The sequence below is a fragment of the Chiloscyllium plagiosum genome, chromosome 16 (assembly GCF_004010195.1).
Source record: "Chiloscyllium plagiosum isolate BGI_BamShark_2017 chromosome 16, ASM401019v2, whole genome shotgun sequence".
Classification (NCBI taxonomy): Eukaryota; Metazoa; Chordata; class Chondrichthyes; order Orectolobiformes; family Hemiscylliidae; genus Chiloscyllium; species Chiloscyllium plagiosum.
Window position 1 is genome coordinate 63,156,255 of NC_057725.1, and position 25,972 is coordinate 63,182,226.

At 41.6% G+C, this 25,972-nt stretch overlaps 2 protein-coding genes across 6 annotated transcripts in view; both read left to right on the forward strand.

Annotated features, from left to right (window-relative positions):
- LOC122557968 (excitatory amino acid transporter 2-like) overlaps nucleotides 1-25,972 on the forward strand; it is a 510,588-nt gene that overhangs the window by 221,370 nt on the left and 263,246 nt on the right. The window lies entirely within an intron of this gene.
- Nucleotides 1-25,972, forward strand: part of pdhx (pyruvate dehydrogenase complex component X) — a 206,131-nt gene that overhangs the window by 30,482 nt on the left and 149,677 nt on the right. For all 3 annotated transcript variants that reach the window (XM_043706270.1, XM_043706268.1, XM_043706269.1), the window contains one exon: nucleotides 5,172-5,272. In XM_043706270.1, the coding sequence (XP_043562205.1) occupies nucleotides 5,172-5,272 (101 nt within the window). The remainder of the gene's footprint in view (nucleotides 1-5,171; nucleotides 5,273-25,972) is intronic.

A 25,972-nucleotide genomic window follows, 5' to 3' on the forward strand; every position in this document is an offset into this window, starting at 1 on the left:
GCAACTCCTGTTTCTGAGTGGATGTTTAACTCTGGGAACTTTATAGCACATTAATATAGCTGTTTCACTTGCACAAACAGGATATCCTACAGAAAGTGAGAGAGAGAGAACCCAGATTTTCCATGGCCGGACTGCCGTTTTCCACCGTAATTGGACATTGCGCCAGGATATCCTTGGAACCCGCATTGTAGCGCACTACAGTTACCCAATCCTCCTATGCGTGCATATGAATGCCATCGGCCTCAATTTGACTCTCCCTACACTCTTTCCCCCACTTTTGGACCCAATCCAATCCAATCCAACCCTCCCATGCTTCCCCTCACCGTACCCAACCCCGTCCTGCCATTACCACTTCCCTTTGCACTGCTGGACCCAAACCGTACCTGCCCCAGATCTGGCACTCGCCCTCCTCAACACTGCCAGACCTGGTTTCTCTCGTTGACTCCAACCTACCCTAAATACTGCATCAATAACCTACTTTGCCACCCTGGCACCTGCCTCATTTTCCACTTGGCATCCTACTCGCCTGACATCTTAACCCCAGTCAGCTATTGCCCTACTTGGCACCCTGCCCAGCTGGCATACAACAACCTGGTACCCTAATACCTTTCCTGGTGGCACCCTATCCATCTGGCTTCTTCCCTCAGGCACCCTACACCTACTCAGCTGACACCATACCTACCTGGTACCTGGCAACCTACTTATCCGTGCCCCCCCGCATCTACCCATCTGAAATCCTGCCTTCCCAGCAGCCTGACATCGCACTTACCTCAGCAGCTGTCAAAGTGACTGCCAGGACCTTTAAATGTCAGAATGCTGAGCTGATTGCAGTGAAGGAGGAACATGGTTTGCCTTCCCCTGACAGTTCTATGCAGCGAAAGAATTGTCGCCAGAGCATGGCTCCGCATTTCTGAATGAGTCCTGATTGGAATCTCCTGCCTGAAATTAAAAAATAGAGCCGAAGTGGCAATCTGCATGAGATCAGCCAACGTTTCTCCTGTAAACTTCATTGAAATATAAATTGACATCACTGCAGTATAAATTATGCAGTGTTTTTGCACTCCAGTAAAAATTGTGGAGTGCAGTTGCATTGTGGTGAGAGTTATAAAGGGAAGTCACACTTCACTATCACTTATACTGTGCAATAACACTACAGAGGTACATGTTTCACAACAGGTGTCCCCTGTCTGGGAATTTGACATTTTTTATCAAATAATAAGAGCTGAATGTACAATCTAGAATATGCATGTCATCTGAGCTACTCAATGGGCTCTGTCACTGCCTTCTCTAGATACAATTTTGTCTGCTTGCATCACATTCCCAAACCAATGCAATCTGCACAGTCCTGGCTTGCTATGGCCTCTTTTGCAAAGCCATCCACAGCTGAACTGTGTAATTCATTTCAAGTTGCACTGACTGACTTTTTGTGGAATCTGTGTCTCACCCTTTTGGTAATTGGTGTGTCAGTATACACATGTTGGAAGGTGGGTAGTGTGGATTCACTTTATCTCTAAGAGAGCTAAAGAACCATATTCAGTTTGATAGCTATCTAATTCCTGTGGGGATATGAAATGTAAGGTTGGCATCTCTGTTCGCGCATGTTAGGACAATTGAAGAATGGGCGATGGAAGAACCTTTTCCTCTACATCAATGATTTCATTACTAATGTATGAAAGCATTCAAAGAAAATTTCGGGGGTGGGGGGACGAAGAATCTACTGTCTTGTTACTACTGCAAAGAATTTTCTCTTGGGTTATTTGCCAGAAACCTTTCTTAATTTCTGGAGGGTTGACAACTCTAAGGAGATCGGAGTAATTTAGCGATGCCATTTCTGTTTCACCTTTCTAGCTGTTAACCAGTTTATTTACATGTGGAATTTAGCAGTTTAAAACTGGTGGTTTTAGCGTGATAGGAAGAGATAAAGTCACCAGTTTAACATGGTTTAACCTGTTGGGCACCGTGCCTCCAGTGAGGTGCAGGGTTGAGAAGGAGAGTCCTTAATGGTAGCTTCCGCCAGTGTGGGAATTGAACCCATGCTGTTGGCATCACTCTGCGTTGCCATCCAACCCCTCTAACTTTTACCCAATAATATTGAAAACTTTCATAAAAATAGAGATTTACTCTGAAATGTTAATCGCAGCTGACTATAATATGGATAAAGGAACATTCAGGGAATGTATAGTGCTAATTTAGGGGCGGCACGGTGGCACAGTGGTTAGCACTGCTGCCTCACAGCGCCAGAGACCCGGGTTCAATTCCTGCCTCAGGCGACAAACTGTGTGGAGTTTGCACATTCTCCCCGTGTCTGCGTGGGTTTCCTCCGGGTGCTCCGGTTTCCTCCCACAGTCCAAAGATGTGCAGGTCAGGTGAATTGGCCATGCTAAATTGCCCGTAGTGATAGGTAAGGGGTAAATGTAGGGGTATGGGTGCGTTGCGTTTCGGTGGGTCGGTGTGGACTTGTTGGGCCGAAGGGCCTGTTTCCACACTAAGTAATCTAATCTAAAAAAAAAATTGTAATATTAACATATTTGGCATGAATTTGTAAACAAAAAAGTCAATTTTTATTCAGTTTTGGGAGGCCTAAAATAAACCTATTTAAATCCTACCTAAATTGACATTCCCTGGCAAATTTATATAGTGTATTTAAATGAGCTGTTTAGTAATCATGAACAAATCTCCAATACAATTTTGTGTTGCCCAGCGCTTCACAGAATTAGAGAGCTCCTCAGCAGGGTCAGTGCTTTTAATGCAGGGTGAGAAATAGGAAGATTTCCATGACCTCCTGCTCGGTGGTATTCATTGAGAATCCTGTTTCAGTTGCCCTGTTATCTCTGGCCAAGTACATTGAAAAACCAGAGATTATGCTGGTTGAACAGGCCAATTGTGACTTGAACAATGCAAGAGGTATGAATTGTTCCTAAATGTGGCCAGCTCTAGGCTTTCCGCCATGAGAACAAAATTATTGTTTTGGTGTGAAATGGGGATAAAGTAAACTAACTGGTTTCCTTTAACTGGCCTGATATCCTGTTTGATGCCACACAGCTAATGCTAATCGTTACTGTAGGATGTATCCAATTATGTTGCTAAATTTTGTGTTGTTTCACTTTACCTCTATAGCATCCAAATCAAACCCTGAATGCAAAAGAATCTATGTTTATCATTGTGGTGATCTTTGCTATCTTGATTTTTGCGTCAGGGTCTCAAACTTTGCGCTCTCTCTCTCTCTCGGACACACAATCACTGGGTGGCAGAAGTGAAGACAAGTGGTCTTGTGTTTGTTGCCTTGTCCCTTATGATCCTACATGAGACTACAAAATTATTATGATTTCAGGCTGGCAAATTTATGCTAAAATCTGATTAGAGATCAATATCTTTTCTATTTTTAAAGTAGGCAAACGGTGAGACCAACAAGATTTCCTGAGAGAACAAAGACAAGCTTCCAGTGTTTTTTTAGATTAGATTAGATTAGATTCCCTACAGTATGGAAACAGGCCCTTCGGCCCAGCAAGTCCATACCGACCCTGGGAAGAGTAACCCACCCAGGCCTATTCACCCCTGACAATGGGCAATTTAGCATGACCAATTCACCTAACCTGCACCTCTTTGGATTGTGGGAGGAAACCGGAGCTCCCAGAGGAAGCCCACGCAGATACGGTGAGAATGTGCAAACTCCACACAGTCAGTTACCCAAGGCAGGAATCGAACCTGAGTCCCTGGTGCCGTGAGGCAGCATTGAGCCACCATGCCATCCCTTTGGATTAAATGACAAACTTTTAAACTAAACATCATGAGAACAGACGTACAATCTGCAGCACCTAGACTACTTATTTCTAACACACATTTATTAACATATTTGAAAATATGGGTACTAGATTGTGATTAAACACCCTGTGACACCCGTCAAACAAAGTGCAGCCTCATCCCTGATGAAGAACATATGCCCGAAACGTTGATTCACCTGCTGTGCTTTTCCAACGCCACACTCTCAACTCTGATCTTCAGCACCTGCAGTCCTCACATTTCTCCACCGATTTAACAGCAATTCCTCACATATGTTAATGACATGGTGAGTCACCAAATATCTCGAAACTGCACAAGCCATCCCCATTCTTCACTTTTGCCAATCTGTCCCTAAAACCCTCTCAAACCACTCTGTGATAAACTGCCTCAATGTCTGCTCCTGTTCTGCTTAGTCACCCTCGTTCCCTTGTATCAACGCTGTCCTAAGCTTTGAAATCTGCACTCTGGTTCTTATTTACAGGCAGAACTCTTAACGTTTTTGCCAACCCCTAGCTTCACCAAGCTAGATTTTACCTTGTAATCTTTTTTTCCCTGAATACAGCCTTTCTCTGCTGCATCAAACAAATATTATTCATGGCTTTGCATCCCCACCTCTCAACTGTAGTTCGAGAGACTTAACTCTCTGTCCCTTATGTATAACATATTAAAAATCAGCTCTCCTAGCCAACTGTTCTAATATGGAGTCTCATCTCTGTTTGCTTCACAACTCCATCCCTGTCTGTAATCTTTTGCAATGTTTTTCAATGACACATATACTGTTCTGGGTGACCTATTGATTGCCATGCAATAAGCACTTCGTCTGTTACTGAGCAGAATAAGGTGTCCCAACCTAGCAATTCTTAGAACGGAGTGTGCTCCGAACGTTGTATTCTCTGGGAATGTGAGCTTACCTACTATAACTGAATACACAGGAAATGGGTTTCATCACACCACTTTTTCATCGGTTTAGGCTCTCTTGATTTGGTGAAAGCACTGATCCCTTTGTGTTAGAAGGTAATGGAATGAAGCCCCACCTTAGGATTTGATCATATAATTCAGGCCTTCATCTGATTTATGTATTCCGAGAGTGTTGCATTGCTGGAGGTTAATCTGTTTTCACAGGTGAAAGATCCCTTGATATTCAAAAAGGACCAAGCTAGTTCTCTCCAGTGTCCGAATCAATATTTGGCTATGTCCGTTCTGTAATAACTCAAAGCAGATTATCCAGAAATTTATCTTTCAGTTTTTGGGAACTACATGTTTGCTGACATTGATCTAATTTAACAAAACAGTCGATTTGTGGTAAAGCACTTTGTGAAGTCCTGAGGACCTGAAAGGTACTATATAAATGCAACATTTTTCTGATATTCTTTCTTTCTTTGTTTATCCAGGTGAAACTGTTAATGTTGGTGATGCACTGTGTGAAATAGAAACAGACAAAGCTGTGGTTACCTTGGACTCCAGTGACGATGGTGTACTGGCAAAAATCATGGTAAGAACATAAATTTCAGATCAAGAGTCATTCATCATCATTTTCCTTCAGAATGGTGAAAAAGTACATTCAATGTTGTGTAGCAGAATCAAGGGCAAGGAAAGGAGCTGTGGAGATTGAAGGATGGGGCTAGCCTCTGTTCCTGATGCATCTCTCAGCAGCCGCTGAGAGAATAAATTCAGTGGAGCTTGACTGTGCAGAGCTCAATTGCTGGTTGAAATTGCTAAGAATTGTTGAAGGAAATTGTGTTGAAGAAGGCTTGCTAATTCTAATATTCCCACTGCTCTTTGTTTTATCTTTGAAATGCAATTCCTCCAGCAAAGCTTGCATTCAGGTGCAAAGGATAATACAAAAGGTAATAATCTTTGCCTGGATTGATGTTAGATCTGGTCTGGAGAAGGGGAAATAAATGCAATGTTTTATTCAATGAACAGCTACTTTCATGAGCTTCAGGAGATTGATGGGTTTCCTGTAGGTTACCAGAGAGGATCACAGATAAGTAGTCATCAATCAATATTTTGCAGATAAAGGCATGCTGTACTGTAGATGTTGCTACTGATTTGTGTTTTAAGAGTTTGGTTATGTAGTCATACGCTACTCTCCTTTATTTCTCATTAGTTTCCCTGTCAACTATTATTTATCCTGCCCTTTTTAAATTAACGGCTTCACTAGTGGTTTTAAATGAAGTCTCTCTAGGCTTGGCGATATTCACTAGATTAACGGTAATGTTTGAAACACTTGGCTTCCATATCTATAAATGAGTCATGTAGATTTTATTTTGCATGGCAGTTTGTTGACAACTGTGGGAAATTACTATTTCAACATAGTCAATTCAGCTTGTGTATAAAGTGAGTGTTAATCAGTACTAGAGTCTCTTGGTTTCTAGTGCCTGAAGGTAGAAAGTGTCTACAGCAAAGTCTGATTAATATACAGATTGACCTGGAATTCTCAGCCATTCTTAACTAAATAATGGATGAGGAGCCTCGATACATTATGTTGAAAACTAATTATTCAAATGAGAATTGTCAGTAACAAAGCTGTCTAAAACTGGAGTGGTTAATTTTTTCATGTAATGTGTTGCATTTCACTTTTACTCACTCACCGGGCTGATTAGCAAATTTCAGAAAGATAAATAAATTAAGCAAAATAACAAAAAGTGTGCATATTTTTCTGGACAAGCCTGAAATGAGAAGAATGTTGACCTTGCCAGTGAGGCCCACATCCCGGGAACAAATAAGAAAACTTCTATTCATTTTGCTGCGGGAATTTTGCCACATATATTTTATGTGCTCATACTATCAGTCGCACAGTTCAAATCACAGCTACTGGGAAACAGTTAAACCGAGTACCTCAGTGACATTGTCTTGTTGTGCACAATGCTGTACATTTGTACAGAAAAGAGACTACATCTAGACAATTGGGAAAATGCAGTTGGGAGCATATTATGAGTAAGCAATTGACAGCGATACAGAGAGCTTCAACAATTTCAAGCCTGGACAGCTGTTTGAGGTAATGCTCAGCAGCAGGAGAATTGTTGGATTGATATAGATGATAGAACCATCTCTTGGGGTAATGTCACATCCAGTGAATCAAAGGTACCAGATAATGTATAAAATTTGGCAACCTCAAAAGGCTTGCTGTGGTGACAGTGATTACAGAGTGTCTTTGCCTCAGAACAGGGAGGTTTTGCATTGCCTCCATCCCGAGCCCTGTCTCCCACTGAGGAACCATGTATAATATAAGCAGGCCTGGAGCAGCATAAGACATTATCTGACCACCTGAATGCTTCAGGAATCAGGCCTATTTACCTGTGAATGCGAAGGTAACACCAAAAGCTGGAGATGACTTGGAGCATTTTACAGTCAAGTAAAGGTTAAACCTGGAACCATTGAAAGAGCAGGGATGTCAGCAGAAAGAGATGGTTATCTCAGAAACAGTGGACTGAGTAGTAAATGGCCCAGTAATGCACGGGGGGAAGAAGTGGCATCTGTGGAAAGCAAGAGCAGGAACAGAATGAATTATTGTCCAATAATTCAGAGTAGAATTGCATTAGAGGCAGGAATATTAGTGAAGTTGAGAACAGTTTGGGGAGCCAAGGGCACTAGCTAAAAGCCACATTACAAGCTAAGGGAGGGTGAGATCAGCCAGGAGACATGTGCAGTGAGAAAAGGAAAATAGTATGCTTTAGACGCAGAAACAGGGGAACAGCCTAGAAGCTAATACAGTCAGCAAACTTATAAGGCATCGACCAATAGATCTATAGAACAATAGTGCAAAATGCGTAGTGCCAAAATCAATGAACATATTATACAGTAATCAGTATGGCCATCGTTTATCATTCAGTTGAATTCATGATGCACCATAGGGATCATTATTCATCAGTTTTATCCAAATTTCTTTTTAGGTCTAAAATTTTCTCCATATGTTGTGATAACTGTCAAATGGATAGTTTAATGGTTCGCAGTAACTAGAGATTCATTAACATCAGTTAATGATAGTGATTTCCAGGACTGAAAATTCATCTAAGTCACCTTAGGAAGGAGGAAGTTTGAAGTGTATGCTATAAAATGTATAGTTTTGGGCATACTCTTTGAGGCATTTGGCAGAACTGGCTTCAATGTGCTACATTAATTAACAAAAAAGCAGCGCTGGAGAAATTGATAGATCTGCCAGCATCTGTGGAGAGAGAAACAGAATTAAAGTTTTGAGATCAATATGAGTCCTCCACTGAAGGAGTGTCCTTTAGGATTCAAAACATTAAATTCTTTCTCTCTTCATAGATGCTACCATACCTGCTGAGTTTTCTCTGTATTTTCTGTGTTTGCTTCAAACTTCCAATATCTGCACTATTTTGCTTTCTTTGTTGGTAGTCAATCATTTTCTGATAGCCATTCATTACTGGAACGTTTAGGTCTGCCACTTTTGTCTAATTGTCTCAACACACAATATTTGTTCATAATGAAATCTTGTAGGATAATGGTAAAGTTGCAGTTAGTTGATATGGTGTGGGGAACACACACAACTGTATTGTGGGGAGAGAGTGCATTGGTTGTGAAGGATGAGGTGGGATATGGGAAGGACAGTCAGAATCTCTGTGTATGTGAGGCCAGCAGAACTAGGGCAGATGCAAAACTGGGCAGCTAGGAACTGCAGGATGGTATATGACCAGATTGGAGTGGCTGTAGTTAGCTATTTTTAAGAGAAGTTTTTGCTGCAAAGAATTTATCATTGTAAAAGTTTAATCAAATACCTGGTACGTTGTTAATGGTTAGTGGGAAATTTTATACATATTGATGTAGTTAACATGTAAATCATTCAGCACAATCCGTTTTTGTCAATTTACAGTGAAATTCGTTTTAAAACTGTTATTTCTTCAATGCAAGAGCCATCCTATGGGATCAACTTGATTTACAAATGGTTCTCCCAACATATTCTTGCTAAATGCATACTTGTATGCAGCAAACCTACGAAGTTTCACAGACTTAGCAGCTGTGTAATAATTCCTTTTTACGCTCTATGTATTTCTGTGCTTTCATAAGTCTCATTGGTCTATGGAGGCATTTGATGAGAATTCAGTCTCTCTGAAAACTAGGAATACTAGTTACAGTTTGTATAATGTGGCATTGATGTTGACAGCAACTGGTGAGTCAGGAATGTCAAGGTTTCATACTTTATATTGTGTTATTTTCATAGGCAAGTAGATTGTATGTCAGAGGTGAGATTGAGAGGATTTAAACATTACCTTGTAGCCTGATGATAACATGAAAGTTTAAAAGATGAGAGTTGACTGATAAAGCAGCGCACATGATCATAGTTAAACTAGATTACTATGTTACTGTTGCGCTGTATGATTGCAATGTCAAAAAGTTGTTTAAAAAAAACATTTATTGCAGTGATTGTGGGAAAACTATGATCAAAAGGTAACCTCATAAATCATGAACATTTAACATCTCTGGTTAAGTGTGAAAACATTCTCATGTTCAGATACAATGATGAGCCGGCAATGAAGTGTGCAAAGGAAATAAACAGTTTGGGGGGTGAGGTAAATGTAAATTGGTGGAAACATTGGAATAGTAACAAACAATCTTTGTGTTTGTCGAATCCCAATGTGATAAACTTACTCTTCAATGCAATACTCCATCCAAACATCATCATCATCACAGCATTAGGTAAGCATTCACCAGAATGTTTCGCCTGCAACACCTGGAACTTGTGAGAATTGACTTTATCTGGGTGACTTTTTCTGAAGTTTCAAAGTTCCACGTGTAATTGCTAACCAGCTGGGAAATTAAAATCTGAAACCACTGTTTCGAGCAGTGATTAGGTGTTTCTGAGGAGATGCAAAGTTGTAATTATATCAATTAAGCCATTGAAACCCATGTCCCCAGTCATTAAATTACCTTCTTTCAACTTGTTTCTATGTAATAGTAAGTGAATGTATATATTTTCAGGGAGAATATAACTGATGCCTTGTTACTTCACCGTGTGATCATTGCTTACCTGGCCAGACTGGAAAATATTTTGAATTGATGAATTTTTCAGTGAGGCCCAATATATTTTAGTCCACCAACTGGAAATGATGGTCTGTGTCATTTGAAGAGACTGGGCATCAGCTTGTTCCCATGTGCTGCTAGCTAACTCATAAAGCATTTGACTTGAGCATGAGCTCCGACGTCTAATTGTCTAACAACACAACCTGTACTGCAGAGTTGCAAAATCTAACAAGTTATATAATACACAGTTCCACACTGGTCCACTCTAGGCAAGGCCAGCTAGCACTGAAGCATTTCGGAACTGAATGCTGTTTGTGTTTACACATTTCATTGATAAATTATCATTACATACCCTTTGAGCAATCCTTTTTCTTCCTAATTTTCTGTGCCTTTTGTTGCATTTTACATCTTCTGTTACATTTTTCAGTTAGTTCAGAACTATGAGTATATGTTGTATTTAACAAAAATCAGTCTGCACCAGTTCTTACATTTGTACGAATTCAAATTCCAAAACTATTTGCAGGAGCCTTTAAAAAAAAATCTGGACCGAACAAGTCAAATTGATTATGTAGCACATTGATGACAACCCTATACCAGACATTGCAGTCACTGAAATTTTAGGATGCTTCAGATTTTGTTCTCTCGTTTTAGTTCTGTAGTTTTCTGTAGAAAACTATGGATAAGTTTTGAACAAGTATTTTTGTGCCTGTCATCTTCAATAATATGAGTTCTTATATTGTTGAAGTAGTGTGATGCAGCCTGTTAGGTGAAAATGTTTAGCCCAACTCTAGACTAACATCTTGTAAGTTATATATAAGAGCTTCGATTATCGGAACGAGATGGGCAGGCTCTATTTCATTTGGATAATTGATTATTCAGCTAATCAATTTTTAATTTGAACGGGGAAGCCATACTGGTGCTCTACCAGAGAACTTGTTTAAATTTATAATTTTAATGAGTTTGCAATTTAAACAAACTAATCTTTGCAGTCTGGAAATTACAGATTAAAGTGAGAAGAACTAAACCTTTACCAAGAAATCCCAGCATTAAACAAGGTCCCAAACAGCTGCTGCGATCACCAGACCATTTCCAGTATCCGTTTCCGTGAGCTCAGTCACGCGATAGAGAGACGGAAGCCCCGCCTCGCACATGCATTTACATTCTTTGCCTTTTTTTTTAATGAATGGCCCAGTAAAGTCCCGGGATTACTGTAAAACACTTAGGTTTGCAAAGGGCTGTGTAACAACTCTTAACTAAAATATATCCAGTCGCTGTTGCTTGAGCTGCTTGCATTTCTTTGTTTTTGCCAGCGTTTTCACGTCATCTTCAGTACAAGTAAATCGAATACAGTATACTTACGTCTTTGATGCGGGACCTTTAAATCATCTTCAGATAATCCAATATTCGGATAATCGAGATTCCTCTGTACATGAAAAATGCATCCCCATGCCAATACAAGAACTTCAAAACTTTGCATACACATCACCTTAAACATGCTAATGGAAAGTTTCACTGAATTCTTTAAAGATCTGAACTCAGTTGGTTTTCATGCATTCTGTAGGTACATCTGTAAGATTGCTGACCTACTTCCCATTTGGAAGAAGCAAGCCCATCTCAAAAACAGATACTTCAATAGTCTTTGATACTGCTAGAAGTTTTTATGGAGTTTCTTAACATGGATGGGATGTTTTCAATTTAGGAGATTAAAACTTAATGGTCCCAAAAACATCAACCAGTACTCCAAATTTTTAACAAGTCTTTTTGCCGTTAGTGGTTGCAAAGTATGTAATTCTCAGTCACCAAGATTCAACTTTTCTGTATTTAAGTTACATAATAGGAGACTCAGTGTTGACATCATGTGGGGTAAAAAAACATTTGGATATCTCTGGAAAACTTATGTTTTTTTAAAAAAAAGAGTGGGAATGCAGTTCGCTATTTCATGAGTTTTTGATGATTTTCCCCAGCAATGTTTGGTAAGTTCGGAGAAGGAGACCATTTTCATTCCTCATGTCTGTGCTAAAGAGTAGCAATGCAAACTGGTGGCTGGGATACCAATCAAGCAGTCTGTTTTTCCATGGATTGTGTCTTGTTTTGTTGAAGTTGTGCTTACCAAGCATGTGGAGAGTATTCTATCACACCCCTTCCCTGTGCCTTGATGTTGGTGTATAGGTTTTAGACAGTCAGGAGGTGAGTTCCTTGTTGCAGAATTCCTAGAATTCGCATGCCTAATTTTTTTACATGTCAAGTCCAATTCAGTTTTGGATCAATGGTGACCCCCAGCATGCAGATAGTAGGGGATTCAGTAATGTTAATACAATTGAACGTCTTAGGGAAATGGACAAAGATGTTGTACTGATTGAAATTATATATATTCTGTTATCATAGCTGATCCGTAAGATGAAGCAGCTTTGTCATTTTTACCTAGCTCTGTGATACCATGTGTTTACTTGCTCCACCTAGGAGAGTTTGGTGAAGCACATATGAAAGTATGTAAAGAAGTCATAATTTCAAGTTTAACTGTGAAAGGAGATGTAATGTTAGATGCCACGTTACATGTAGAGCCACAGCAGTGGCACAGAGGTGTGGCTGTTGCCACTGAGTCAGATTTGTAATAGGCAAAACATGAGTTAATAATGTTTTCGATGCTAATGCTACTACTTAATGAATGTCATGCAACAAGTGAGAAGACCATGAATAATGACCAGTAGGTGTTCCCTACTTCTACAACTACTACTAAGAGATAACGAAAGGAAGGTTCTTGTGGCACAGTGGTACTGCCCCTACCTCTGAGGCCAGAGGCTTGGGTTTAAGTCCTACCTAAGAGAAGTTGAGTGCTGCAGATGCTGGAGATCAGAGTCAAAGAGTGTGGTGCTGGAAAAGCACAGCTGATCAGGCAGCATTCAAGGAGCAAGACAGTTAACGTTTCAGGCATAAGCCCTTGATCAGGAATGATTCTTGTGGGCTAAGGAGGCTGAGAGATAAATGGGAGGAGGGTGTGAGGCTGGGGGGGAAGGTAGCTGGGAATGTGCTAGGTAGATGAAGGTGGGTTGAAAGTGATAGGTCAGAAAGGAGAGTGGAACAGATAGGTGGGAAGGAAGATGGACAGTTCAAGAGGGCAGTGCCAAGATGGAAGGTTGGATCTGGGATGAAGTAGGGGGGAGGGGAAATGCGGAAACTGGTGAAATCCACATTGATCATGTGGTTGGAGGGTCCCAAGACGGAAGATGAGGATCCTCCAATCACATGGGATCAATGTGGATTTCATTTGTTTCCTCTTTTTCCACCACCCCCACCTTTTTCCCAGATCCAACCCTCCAACTCAGCATCACCCTCTTGAACAGTCCTACCTTTCCATCTTCCTTCCCACCTATCTGCTCTAACTTCTTCTCCGACCTATCAGTTTCACCCTCACCCTCATCTACCTATCTCCTGCTCATCTGATGCAGACTGACCAGCTGTGCTTTTCCAGCATCATGAACTTTGATTCAAGTCCTACCTGTTTGAGAAGTATGTCATAACATGTTTAAGCAGGTTGATTAAGAAAGTCTGAGAAACAATAAGACTCTGTCATTTTCTGGGTCTGTAGATGTTAAGGTGCAAAGATGGCCTTCAATTGAAAGATGTGCTCTTCCTGTCAGATGTGGGAGAGTAGGAAGAGTTTATATGTTATTGATGATTATGTCTGCAGTAAGTGTGTATCAGATCACATGGATCAGTTGGAGCAGCAGTTAGAGGCAATGAGGAATTTACAGGAGCTAGAGGATGTGAAGGATGGCAGTTATAGGAAGGGAGAGAAACCACAGATACAGTCAGGTGTAGATGGGTTAACTCTTAAGAAAGGTAGGAGAGGGAGGCAGGTAGCACAGGCATCTCCTGTGGCTTTCCCCATCTCGAACAAGTATGCTGTTTTGGAAAATGTAGAGGATGATGGACTCTCGGGAATGTAGCACTGATAGCTAGGTTTCTGGTACCGAGACTGACTCTAATGTAAGACGGGGTACACTAGGTTCCAAGCCCCCTATTGCAATCGGGACTTTCTAGTCAGAGGCACAGACAGCTATTTCTACAGCTGAAAGTGAGATATAAGGATGGTGTGTCGCCTCCCTGGTGCCAGGATCAAGAATATCTCTTAGAGAGTGCAAAATATTCTCAAAAGGGAGAAGGACCAGCAGGAGTTCATTGTACGTGTTGAAACGAACGACATTGGATGAGAAAAGAATGAATTCTGAAGAGACAATATAGGAAAGATAGGCATGAATTTAAAAAGTGGGTCCTCTGGGGTAGTAATATCTGGATTAGTCGTAGTACCACTGGCTAGTGAGGGTAGGAACAGGAGGATAAAGCAGATGAATGCCTGGCTGAGGAGCTGGTGCAGTGGAGAAATAGTCACAATTTGGGATCATTCAAATCTCTTCTGGGATTGGAGTGACCTGTATAAGAAAGACAGATTGTGTCTGAATTGGAAATGGACTAACATACTAGCAGGGAGATTTGCTAGAACTGCTGGGGAGGATTTAAACTAGTAAGGTGGGGGGGTGAGGGGCAATGATGGTGTTGTGAGACCCAGGGAGATAGTGAGGTAAAAGATCAATCTGAAACTGGTACATTTGGGAAAAGAAGCAAGTCAAAGAGTCAGGGCAGGTAGGTACAAAGCAGAGAATGAGATAGAACTGATAAATGAAACAGCCTTTATTTCAATGCAAGAGGCCGAACAGCGAAGGCAGATGAACTCGGGATGGTTAGGAAAAGGAGACTGGGATATCACAGCAATTACGGCGACGTGGCTCAGGGATGAACAGGACTGACAGCTTAATGCTTCAGGGTGCAGATGCTATAGAAAAGGGGGCAAGAAAGGGAGTGGTGTTTTTGATAAGGGATAGCATTACAGCTGTACTGAGGGAGGGTATTCCTGGGAATGCAGAGAAGTTATCTGTGTGGAACTGAGAAATAAGAAAGGGGCGATCCCTTATTGGGATTGTACCGTAAACCCTCTAGTGGTCATTGGGAAATTGAAAAGCAAACCTGTAAGGAGATCTCTGTTATCTGTAAGAATAAGAAGGTAAAGGAATGGCTGGAAAATGGGAAGCCTTCAAAAATGAGATCATGAGAATTCAGAGACAGCACGTTCCTGTTAGGGTCAACGGCAAGGCTGGTGGATGTCGGGAATGCGGGATGACGAGAGAACTTGAGGTTTTGGATAAGAATGAGAAGGAAGCATTGTCAGGTGTAGACAGCAGGGATTGAGCAATATAAAGCATATAAAGGCTATGCAGTATACTCTAGGGAAATCAGGAGAGCAAAAAGGGGACATGAGAGATCTTGGCAAATAGGGTTAAGGAGAATCCAAAAGGATTTTCCAAATACATTAAGGACAAAAGAGTAATGAGGGAGAGAAAAGGGCCCCTTAAAGATCACAAGGCTGCCTATATGTGGGGGTGATACGAGATAAGTATTTTGCATCAGTATTTAATGTGGATTAATATGTAAGATAGAGAACGTGGGGAAATAAGTAGCGACCTTTTGAAAAATTTCCATATTGGAGGAGGTGGTGCTGGGTATCTAAAAACACGTAAAAGTGGATAAATCTCCAGGACCTTATCAGGTGTATTCTATAACTCTGTGAGAAGCTAGGGAAGAGGTTGCTGGTCCCTTTGCTGAGAAACTTGTATCATCAGTAGTCACAGGTGAGGTGCTGGAAGACTGGAGGTTGGTTAACATGATGCCACTATTTAAGAAACCTGGTAAGGAAAAGCCAGGGAAGTATAGACCAGTGAGCCTGATGTCGGTAGTGGGCAAGTTGTTGGAGAAAACCCTGAAGAGCACAATTTACTTGTATTTGGAAAGGCAAGGACTGATTAGGGATAGTCAACGTGGCTTTGTGTGTGGGAAATTGTCTCACTGACTTGATTGAGTTATTTGAGGGAGTAACAAATAGTGTTGATGAGCAGTGCATGTGATCTATATGGACTTGAGAAAGATGTTCGACCAGGTTTCTCATGACAGACTTCTTGGCAAGGTTAGATCACATGGAATACAGGGAGAACTAGCCATTTGGATACAGAATTGGCTTGCAAGTAGTAGACAGAGGGTGGTGGTGGAGGATTGTTTTTCAGACTGGAGGCCTGTGGCCAGTGATGTGCCAAAAGGATAGGTGCTGGGTCCACTGCATTTTGTCATTTTATATAAATGATTTGGATGTGAACATAGGCATATTAGTAAGTTTGCAGATGACACCAAAATTGGAGATGTAGTGTACAGCAAAGAAAGCTACTCCAGACTACAATGGAATCTTGATCAGACGGGCCAATGAGCCGAGGAGTGGCACGGCATGGATGAGTTGGACCAAATGGTCTGTTTCCATGCTGTACAGCTCTGACTCGAAATATGATTTGAAAGTCCTTATCGCATCACCAGCCTTAAATGCAATTATTTCCTCATGGAATTCCTAGTTCATGAAACCCGATATTCTACTAAACCTTCACCACTTTCCTGTGTGATGAAGGGCTTGCTGACATTAAGCATGCAATCACGAAGCTCATTTATTTTCAGAACTCCCATGAGACAATGCAGAAGCTGTATTGTGTATGCACAATTACAATTCCAGCACTAAATCACGTAACTAGTTTATTCCCTGTTTGATGCAGGCTTTTCCATAAAAGCAGAGGCTGATTTCTATCTCTTTACATATTTGTTGCTAGATGGAAAAGATTCTCAAATTTACATGTTCAACGGTACAAAGAAAATGAGAAAATATATTGGAATTTGCGTTCATACTGCTATTTTAGTGAGTCAGTCAGTTAGGATTGGAATTGAATGCATTTGTCTTTTACAATTCAACATTTGGATAATCGTGTTCTCCGATATATACTGAATTTTTGAATTTAAAAACAAACTTCTATTTGAGGAAAATATGAAATAAAAATTGAAATCCCTGGGAATTCTTTCCAGGAGTTTGGTCCAGGAACATGGAGCTCCAAATATTGATGATGATGATGATGTCAAAAGCTGTGATTTAGAATCAGTCAATATCTGTCTTCTACATTGCATCATTTTTATTACTGTAATTTGCCACTCCATTTCTCCTCTTTGTTGTACTGTTACAAGGACTATGCCATTAGTTATTTTTGTAAGATTATTTCCATTTGTAGCTACACGTCTTTCGATCTCTAGTTTTCAAGGTCCAGCCCACACAATGCTTTTATGCTTTAAGAACTGTCATGATTTGATGATTGCAGGGAAATAGGTCAGTAAAACTGCTCTTGCTGTTTCTTCTTTGTTTAATTTCATCAGTCGTCTGCTATCAAATTGCCCTAAAAACCAATTTGATCCACTTGCGCTTTATCCGTTATTACTTTAAGGTCAGTTTTCTTTATCAGAATCATTTAATTTGGCAATTAACATTTGGGAATTAACGAGTGAAACTTCAGTCTTGTGTTGACTGCAATACCGTCATTTGGATGAGTGGCTCATGCTTATTATGAAGAGTAGGAGAATCTGTTGTCCTCACAAATCAACTGTCCATAAAAAGTACTAATTCCTTTCACTTGGAGGTTTCTCATGTCATACAGCACAGAAACAAACCTTTCAGTCCATACAGTCCACACCGACCATAATCCCAAATTAAACTAGTCCCATCTGCCTGCACTTGGCCCCTATCCCTCCAAACCTTTTCTCTTCATGTACTTATCCAAATGTTTTTTAAACATTGTAACTGGACCTCCATCCATCACTGGCTGTGGCAGTTCATTCCACGCACAAACCACGTTCTGTGTTCTTAAAAAAACAATTGCCCTCCATGTCTTTGTTAACTCTTCCTCCTGTCGTTCTAAAAACTGCCTCCTAATCTTGAAATCCCCCACTCTAGGGAAAAGGCACCTGTCATTCATTTTATCTGTATCCCTCATGATTTTAAAAGCCAGCTCGACTGAGGAGGCAGAGGGTGCTTTTCACAACAGTTGCATTTAACAATGACTGTAGATGTTCTCCTTCCTGGGAAATGAAAATGATGCATATGTAAGATAAGGAAGCAGCAACAAAACTTACAAAATCTCAGATTCTGTGATATACCTGCATGTGAACATTGAGTGTGCTTCATTCATGAAAACACAAACTTAGATTACTTCCCTAAAAGCAAAATGCTGCAGGTGCAGGCAATCAGAAGCAAATGATTCTTCTTGGAACTAATCTGTTATGAAAAAGTCATGTCAAACTCAAGACACTCAATTTTTCTCTTCACAGACCTGCGTTTCTCCAGCATCCTCTACATTTGTGTCTGGAATTATTTATTTGGCATTTATTCTGTTCAGCAAGGAATTTCAGGCAGAAATCCCTCTGACTAAAGAATATCATAATCTGCTTGTTTCATACTGGTCTTACTCACCAAACTGTTAGCAATGTCAGAGCTAAAAAGTGCATCATATATCCAGTATTTAAGAACATATCCAAGCAGGCCACCATCTATCCATTAACCTAAAAAGTCCACATATTGTTGCTCAGAGTTCAACTAGATGGGCATTTCATGGTATATGATACTAAACTTTCCCTTTTTTTTTACTTCTTGTTATACCTGGGGTTAATTTTAACATCCAAATGAGTGGGGTTGGGTCAGGTGTTTAATGTGAAAAGGGCTGAAAGTTGCTTCTGACTCACTTGCTTGGGCTTAACTGATGTGATACAAAGGCCAGATAGCCCAGTCACTCACAGGAAGCAGGTTGGTAATTTGAAATCTCTTAAGGCCAGAAGCCTCGCGTTCAGGTTTAACACTGGCTCGCTGGATTTTTTGAGCCTGTGGAAGCCCCACAATGAAAGGGAAGCAGAATCCAGTTTGAATGTAGGTGCTTTTACAACACAGATTTTGGGCTATGGTGAGTAGGAGTACCCCCCTAGCCCCAAGGAAAAGCTTTAAGGCATCAGCCTCTTGGTGAGTACTTTGATCTTTGACTTCTGCTGAGGTCTCTCTTAATGCCACCTGGGATAGTGTTTCAAGTACAATGATAACATTGACACTAGTTAGGGTCTAGATTAGAGTGGTGCTGAAAAAGCACAGCAGGTCAGGCAGCATCCGACGTTTCGGGCAAAAGCCCTTCATCAGGAATGAGGCAGGGAGCCTCCGGGATGGAGAGATAAATGGGAGTGGGGTGGGGCTGGGGAGAAGGTAGCCGAGAGTACAGTAGGTGGATGGAGGTGGGAATGAAGGTGATAGGTGGGAGAGGAGAGTGGAGCAGATAGGTCATGAGGATGGTGTTGAGCTGGCAGGTTGGAATTGGGGTGAAGTGGGGTGGGGAATGAGAAACTGGTGAAGTCCACATTGTTGTAACAGTACAGGGTTACCCCATCTGCTCAGAGTCCATGCACCAGTTCCCTACGTTATTCCTGATCAGCCCTACCTTCTCCCTGATCATTCCCTTATTCCTAACTTATGAGTAAAATGCCTTTGGGGTCTCCCTAATCCTTCTTGCCAAGCCTTTTTCGTGCTCCCCTTGGCTCTCCTCAGTCCATTTCTAACAAGCCTGTTCTCCTCCAAAGCTGTGCGAGATCCTCGTTTCCTCCACCTTGCGTAAGCTGCCTTCTTCCTTTTGACGAGGAGCTCCTCTGTTCTTGTCATCCAAGGCTCCTTAATCTTACCCCTTCTTATCTGTCTCAGAGGGACAAATTCGTGCATCATTCACAACTGCTCCTTAAACAGTCTCCATATGTCTGCTGTGCCCTTTCTGTTGAACAGTTGCTCCCAGTCTTATTTCCCAAATCCTGTCTGATCATGTCATAGTTTCCTTTTCCCCAATTAAATATCTTCCCTTGGTAACTGCTCCTTTCCCTCTCCAAGGCTATGGTAAATGTGAGGCAGTTGTGGTCACTGTCACCAGAGATCTGACACTTGTCCTGGCTCATTGCCGAGCACCAAATCCAAAATGGCCTCTCCCTTCGGCCTGTATACATACTGAGTAAGGAAACCCTCCTGAACACACCTGACAAAGATGGCTCCATCCAAACCATCTGCACTAAGGACATTTCAGTCAATATTGGAAAAGTTGAAGTCATCCATAACAACAACCCTGCTAATCTGCATTTTTCCAAAATCATCTTCCAAAAGAAGTTTGAGCACAGCCTTGGAGGAGGAGAAAGAGGTGGAGGTAGAAAGATTTGGAGTGCAAGGTCCAGAGCTAAGAATCTGGACTGCTAATGGTATGGCCACTAGTGATTGGCTGAAGATAATTGGGAGCTACATTTTCAGACAATCGTAGGACGAAATCAAACAACAGTCATCTTTCCGTGAAGAGATGTGAAGAAAACTGAAGGGGAAATAAACAGTAAGAGTTTAATTGCAATTTTGTTGAGCTTCTTTAATTTGTTGTTCAAAGTGCTACGTAAATGCAGAATTTTGTCAGAAGAGAGTCTCTGTGACAATGGCTGTGGAAATTATCATTCACAGTTGTTGATAGTGAGACCTGTGCCAGTTTCAGGAGCAAAGATCTACGAGCTGCAGATGGTCTCTGTGTGTGGTCTTAGCTTGGGAACATCGATTCTGACAGTAAAGCATCAGGATCAGTTGGTAAAACACTAGACACATTTGGAGATGATCCAAGTTGAGCCATAAGGGCTAACTTACTTTAGTAAAATGGTTTAATTTAATGAATTTGAATCTCCAATCTGTGTCCCTGACCAGAGGGAGAAGTGAATTGAATGAATTTGTTTTCCTCTTGCATCTGTATGCGATTCACAAGTAATATTTGTTATTTCTTGTTTTTATTTATTTTCTCTCCTTGATTTAAGCTATGATGTGGACACCCTGCACCCTCTGTTTGTGAAATATAATTTTTAAATGACCCACAACAATTTCGCCTTACAATTTAAATAAAAATCAGGTTTATTCAAGCATTATAAACCTAGGGGATAATTTTGATAGTGCAGACATTTCTCTCTCTCGCACCACTCCACCCTCACCCCTTTGACAGCTTCCATGATGAAAAGAAGTTGCAATTGCAAATAATGTTGGAATAAGAAAGAATGTTAATTCACAAGTCCAGGGTAGCATAGAACAATAAGACATTACAGCGCAATACAGGCCCTTCGGCCCCTGATGTTGGCAGATCTGACAGAATTCCCTTTATGTAAAAATTTGGATGCAGTATGATTCGCCTCCGCCTCTTCCCCCTGTTTTAAGTCTGTGTTTAAAATCTCCACCTCTTTGACAAAGTGTCTGGTTATCTGTCCTAATGTCATTTTCATTTGTTTGTCAATTTTTGCCCAATTACATTGCGGCGTAGAACTTTGAGATTTTGAACTGCATTGGAGTCACAATGCATCATTGAATTTCAGTGTGGAAGACCTGTTGAGTCTGCAGTCATCTACCAGTGGTGTTCTTAATTATGCAGTGCATGATAAAGTTTCTCCTTGGCTGTTTTGGAAATTGTTCACATTTTCCCCAAAAAATAGGATTCTTCTCAGAAATTGGGTTTCAACAGCGATAGAGAATACTGGCAGGCTGTGGCTTAGCCTACTGCTACTTCGTTTCAGCCTGAATAAATGAGATCTCATCTTTATAGTTAAAGCTAATCAAACTCAGAAATTTCAGTAGCAAAGACAGATATTGCTGGAAAAACTGAGCAGAGTTAAGATTTCAAGTTCAGTGACGCTTCTTCAGAACGGAGAAATTTCAGTCATGAGGCACTGTTCTTGGATGGAGCTGTTCCTCCTAACAAGGTGGTTTCAATGGCTCTAGTTAACACCATTATGTGTTAGAACATACACCTGTAAAGCACAATCCAGGCCCTTCTGCCTTTGAAGTTGTGCCGACCTTTTATCCTATTCTAAGATCAGACTAACCTACATAAATCCTTCCATCTGCCTATCTAAGAGTCGCTTAACTGTCCCTAATGCATCTGACTCTACCACCACTGCTGGCAGTGCATTCCACACACCCACCACACTCTGTGTAAAGAACCTACCTCTGACATCTTCCCGAACCTTCCTCCAATCACCTTTAAAATTGAACCCCCTCGTGATAGACATTTCTGCCATGGGAAAAAGTCTCTGGCTGTCCACAATGTTTCTCATTCTCTTATACACCTCTATCAAGTCACCTCTCATCTTTCTTCACTCCAATGAGAAAAGCCCTGGCTCCCTCAACCTTTCTTCATAAGGCATGCCCTCCAGTCCAGGCAGCATCCTGGTAAATCTCCTCTGCACCCTGTCTAAATCTCCCACATCCTTCCTAAAATAAGGTGACCAAGACTGAACACAATATTCCTACTATGGTCTAACCAGGGTTCTGTAGAGCTGCAGCATAACCTCACTGCTCTTAAACTCAATTCCCCCTGCTAATAAAAGCCAACACACCATGTGCCTTTTGCCTGTCCTTGGATGCTGCCTGAATTGCTGTGCTCTTCCAGCACCACTGATCCAGAATCTGGTTTCCAGCATCTGCAGTCATTGTTTTTACCTTCTTAACCCTGTCAACTTGGGTGGCAACTTGGGTGGCAACTTGGAGGGATCTTTGGACAGAGGATAACTGTAACAACAGGCACAGTACGATTTAATAATCCATTGTTATCGTTCAGATCGAGGACAGAAGTTCTATGCCATCATTGTGTTTGCAGCACCCCTATAATAATCAATTCGAAGTTCCATAAGAGTGATAGACTAACTCTGTTCACTGGAAGCTTTAGAAATTTGCGCATTCTTTAGCCGAAATCAGCCATTTAAGTCTCCCTAGTCTCAGTTTTAAAAATAGAGAGTGTAGCATTTATTTTTTAAAAAAAAAAGTATCTCTCTTCATCCCTTGTGGTCATGATTCAATAAAGATCCACCTTTCCTCCCAAAAAGCATAAATGGGTGCAGCAATGCTGAAGTTGCAATCTGCCACTCAGTGCGTAGGTGCAGGCTGTGCTGTGGACCACCCAGCAGGCCCAGAGTTGGCAAATCCCAAATCAGTGAGAACTAACTTTCCCACTTCACATTGTTGTCAGAAACCTCAATCTGAGAGACTGGGTTTTAACAGTGAGTTGATTCATAAAATATGATCAACAGAACTTGCTGAAAAAGAAATAATTAGTGGCATTGAAAAAGAACAATGACATATTAGAATTTTAAGCTAAGCTCTTCAATTTTTAAAGATTTCCCAGAATATTTTAGCTTTTGCCTTAACCCATGTATATGTCCCAATATTTAGCTTGTTGTATGAAACTTTTACTGTGATCTTAATTTCCTGTTTGCATAGCTGCAAATCCTTTAATGTAATTGGCTGCTTGGACAGTTTGCTAACATCCCTGTAGTTCCACGCTGTTTATGGTATGGTATATAATCAATTGCTGTTACACTATTTAATTATTGACATGAATTTCTCAGCAGCACTTCTCTTCAAGTCAGTGGTGGGTACCTTTTTTCCCACCATTGACTGTAACTTTTGTCTTTGAACAAAAAAGCCTTTACCTTAGGAAAAAAACATTGTGGGAACAACTTCTGGGAATCTGGTGACACAGGTTACCCCAGGTAAAGTATTATTTCCATAATGATGAACTTCTCAAGCACTTCGTAATGAAGTATATTATCATACCTTTCATTTTAAAATTCACTAACGCAATGCTAACTGTACTAGCAGCTGCAGACTGATACAGCCCATTAAGAATTAAATGACAATCTTTTCACAACTTTTATACATAATACTCACTACAAAAATCGGTTGGTCGGACTCTCGCTAATCAATAAGATGATTCCAGATTTAAGCGCCACTCCAAGCCTTGAGCACCTAAGTCAAGTCAGACGCTTTACTGTGCTGTCATATTTCAAATGGGACCCAACCTGACTGCATCTGTAATCGCAACAGAAGACATGGCACCATTTCAAAGAGCAGGCATCTTACCTCCAAGTTCTGGCCAACTTCTCTCCACTGTTCCATAATCAACATCACAAAGCTCATTTAGCTGTTCCTTATCACATTTTTTTAGATTAGATTAGATTCCCTACAGTGTGGGAACGGGCTCTTTGGCCCAACAAGTCCACACCGAAGAGTAACTCACCCAGACCCGTTTCCCTCTGACTAATGCAACTAACACTACGGGCAATTTAGCATGGCCAATTCACCTGACCTGAACATCTTTGTGATTTGGGGAGGAAACTGGACCACCCGGAGTAAACCCACGCAGACACTGGGAGAATGTGCAAACTCCACACAGACAGTCACCCGAGGCTGGAATTGAACCTGGGACCCTGGTGCTGTGAGGCAGCAGTGCTAACCACTGAGCCACCATGCCCCACGTTGTTGGAGGAGGTGGTTGTGCGCAACTTGGCTGTGACGTCACCTGCAATACATCAGTGATAACACCTCCAAAGATCTGGCGAAGAGTCGTCTAGACTTGAAACATGAGCTTATTTTCTGTCCATGGATACTGCCTGACCCACTGTGATCTCCAGCATTTTTTGTTTTCAGTTCAGATTCCAGCATCTACAGTAATTTGCTCCTACATTTCATAGGTTGGTTGTAAAATACTTTGAGACATCCATTGGTCTTGGAAAGAGCTACATAAATCTAAGTCTTGTCTTTGTCATACATAACCTTTTTTTCAAACCGTCATCGCTTGTGTAAAGAAATGGATATCGTATGTGTTTAATGTTTGACTATAACTGGTTATGAGATACAGGGACTGGAGTGCCATGTCTTCAGGTACATATTTTAAATTTTACAATAAGTGGTCTTTAACAAGAATTATTTTGTTTTGCAATTGGCAAGTCGCTGTACAGTGCAGAAGTTACTGCAAGTCTCGATAGTATCATCTTAATTTCAAACTCCTGCAGATTGAGTCATCATTCTAACACTTTGAGAGAGACTGAGGAAAAACGGGCAGAGAGAGACTGCAAGTCATCTTCAGTTTTAGTTGCAAATCCATCTATCTCTCTGCTGATGTACCAAAGCAGCTGCTTAAAATATAGTTCATACCAAATCCCCCAGCTACCTGGGCTACACCACCTCCCATCCTCCCTCCTGTAAAAACTCTATCCCTTACTCCCAATTCCTCTGCTTCTGCTGTATCTGCTCCCAGGAGGAGCAATTCCGCTCCAGAACATCCCAGATAGCCTCCTATTTCAAGGACCACAATCTCTCCTCCCACTGATCAACAGTGCTCTCCAGCGTGTCTCCTCCACCTCCGCACCTCTGCCCTTGAATCCCACACCTCCAACTGTGACTAGGATAGAACCCACCCCCGCCCCTTCCTCACCTTCCAAGCCACTAATCTCCAGATACAACTCATTATCCTCCACCATTTCCACCATCTACAGTCAGACCCCACCACCAGAGATCTATTTCCCTCCCCACTCCAATCTGCATTCCACAGACACCATTCCCTCCGTGACTCCCTTGTTAAGTCCACACCCCCACCAGCCCTTCCTTTGCTGCTGAAAAGGTGTAAAACCTGCACCCACACCTCCCCTCAAGGCCCTAAAGAATCCTTCCACATCCGGCAGAGTTTTTCCTGCACATCCAAACGCCCCCTCTCCTGTGTCCGTTGCTCTCGATGTGGTCTTGTCTACATTGGGGAGACAGGATGCCCACTCATCGGAACATTTCAGGGAACATCTTTGGGACACACGGACCAAACAGCCCTACTGCCATCTGGCTGACCGCATCAACTCCCCCTCCCACTCCGCCAAGGACATGCAAGTCCCAGGCCGCCTCCACCCCCAAATCCAAGCCACCTGACGACTGGAGGAAGAACGCCTCATCTTCCGCCTTGGGACCCTCCAACCACACAACATCAACATCGACTTCACCAGTCTCCTTATCTCTTTTCCTACCACCTCATCCCAAATCCAATCTTCCAACTTGACACCACCCTCTTGAACTATAGACTGTAGGGAAATAGATGGTGACATCTTGCAAAATGTCCAGATTACAGAGGAGGAAGTGCTGGATGTCTTGAAACGGGTAAAGGTGGATAAATCCCTAGGACCTGATCAGGTGTACCCGAGAACTCTGTGGGGAGCCAGAGAAGTGATTGCTGGGCCTCTTGCTGAGATATTTGGATCATCGATAGTCACAGGTGAGGTACCGGAAGACTAGAGGTTGGCAAACGTGGTGCCACTGTTTAAGAAGGGTGGTAAAGACAAGCCAGGGAACTATAGACCTGTGAGCCTGACCTCGGTGGTGAGCAAGTTGTTGGAGGGAATCCTGAGGGACAAGATGTACATGTATTTGGAAAGGCAAGGACTGATT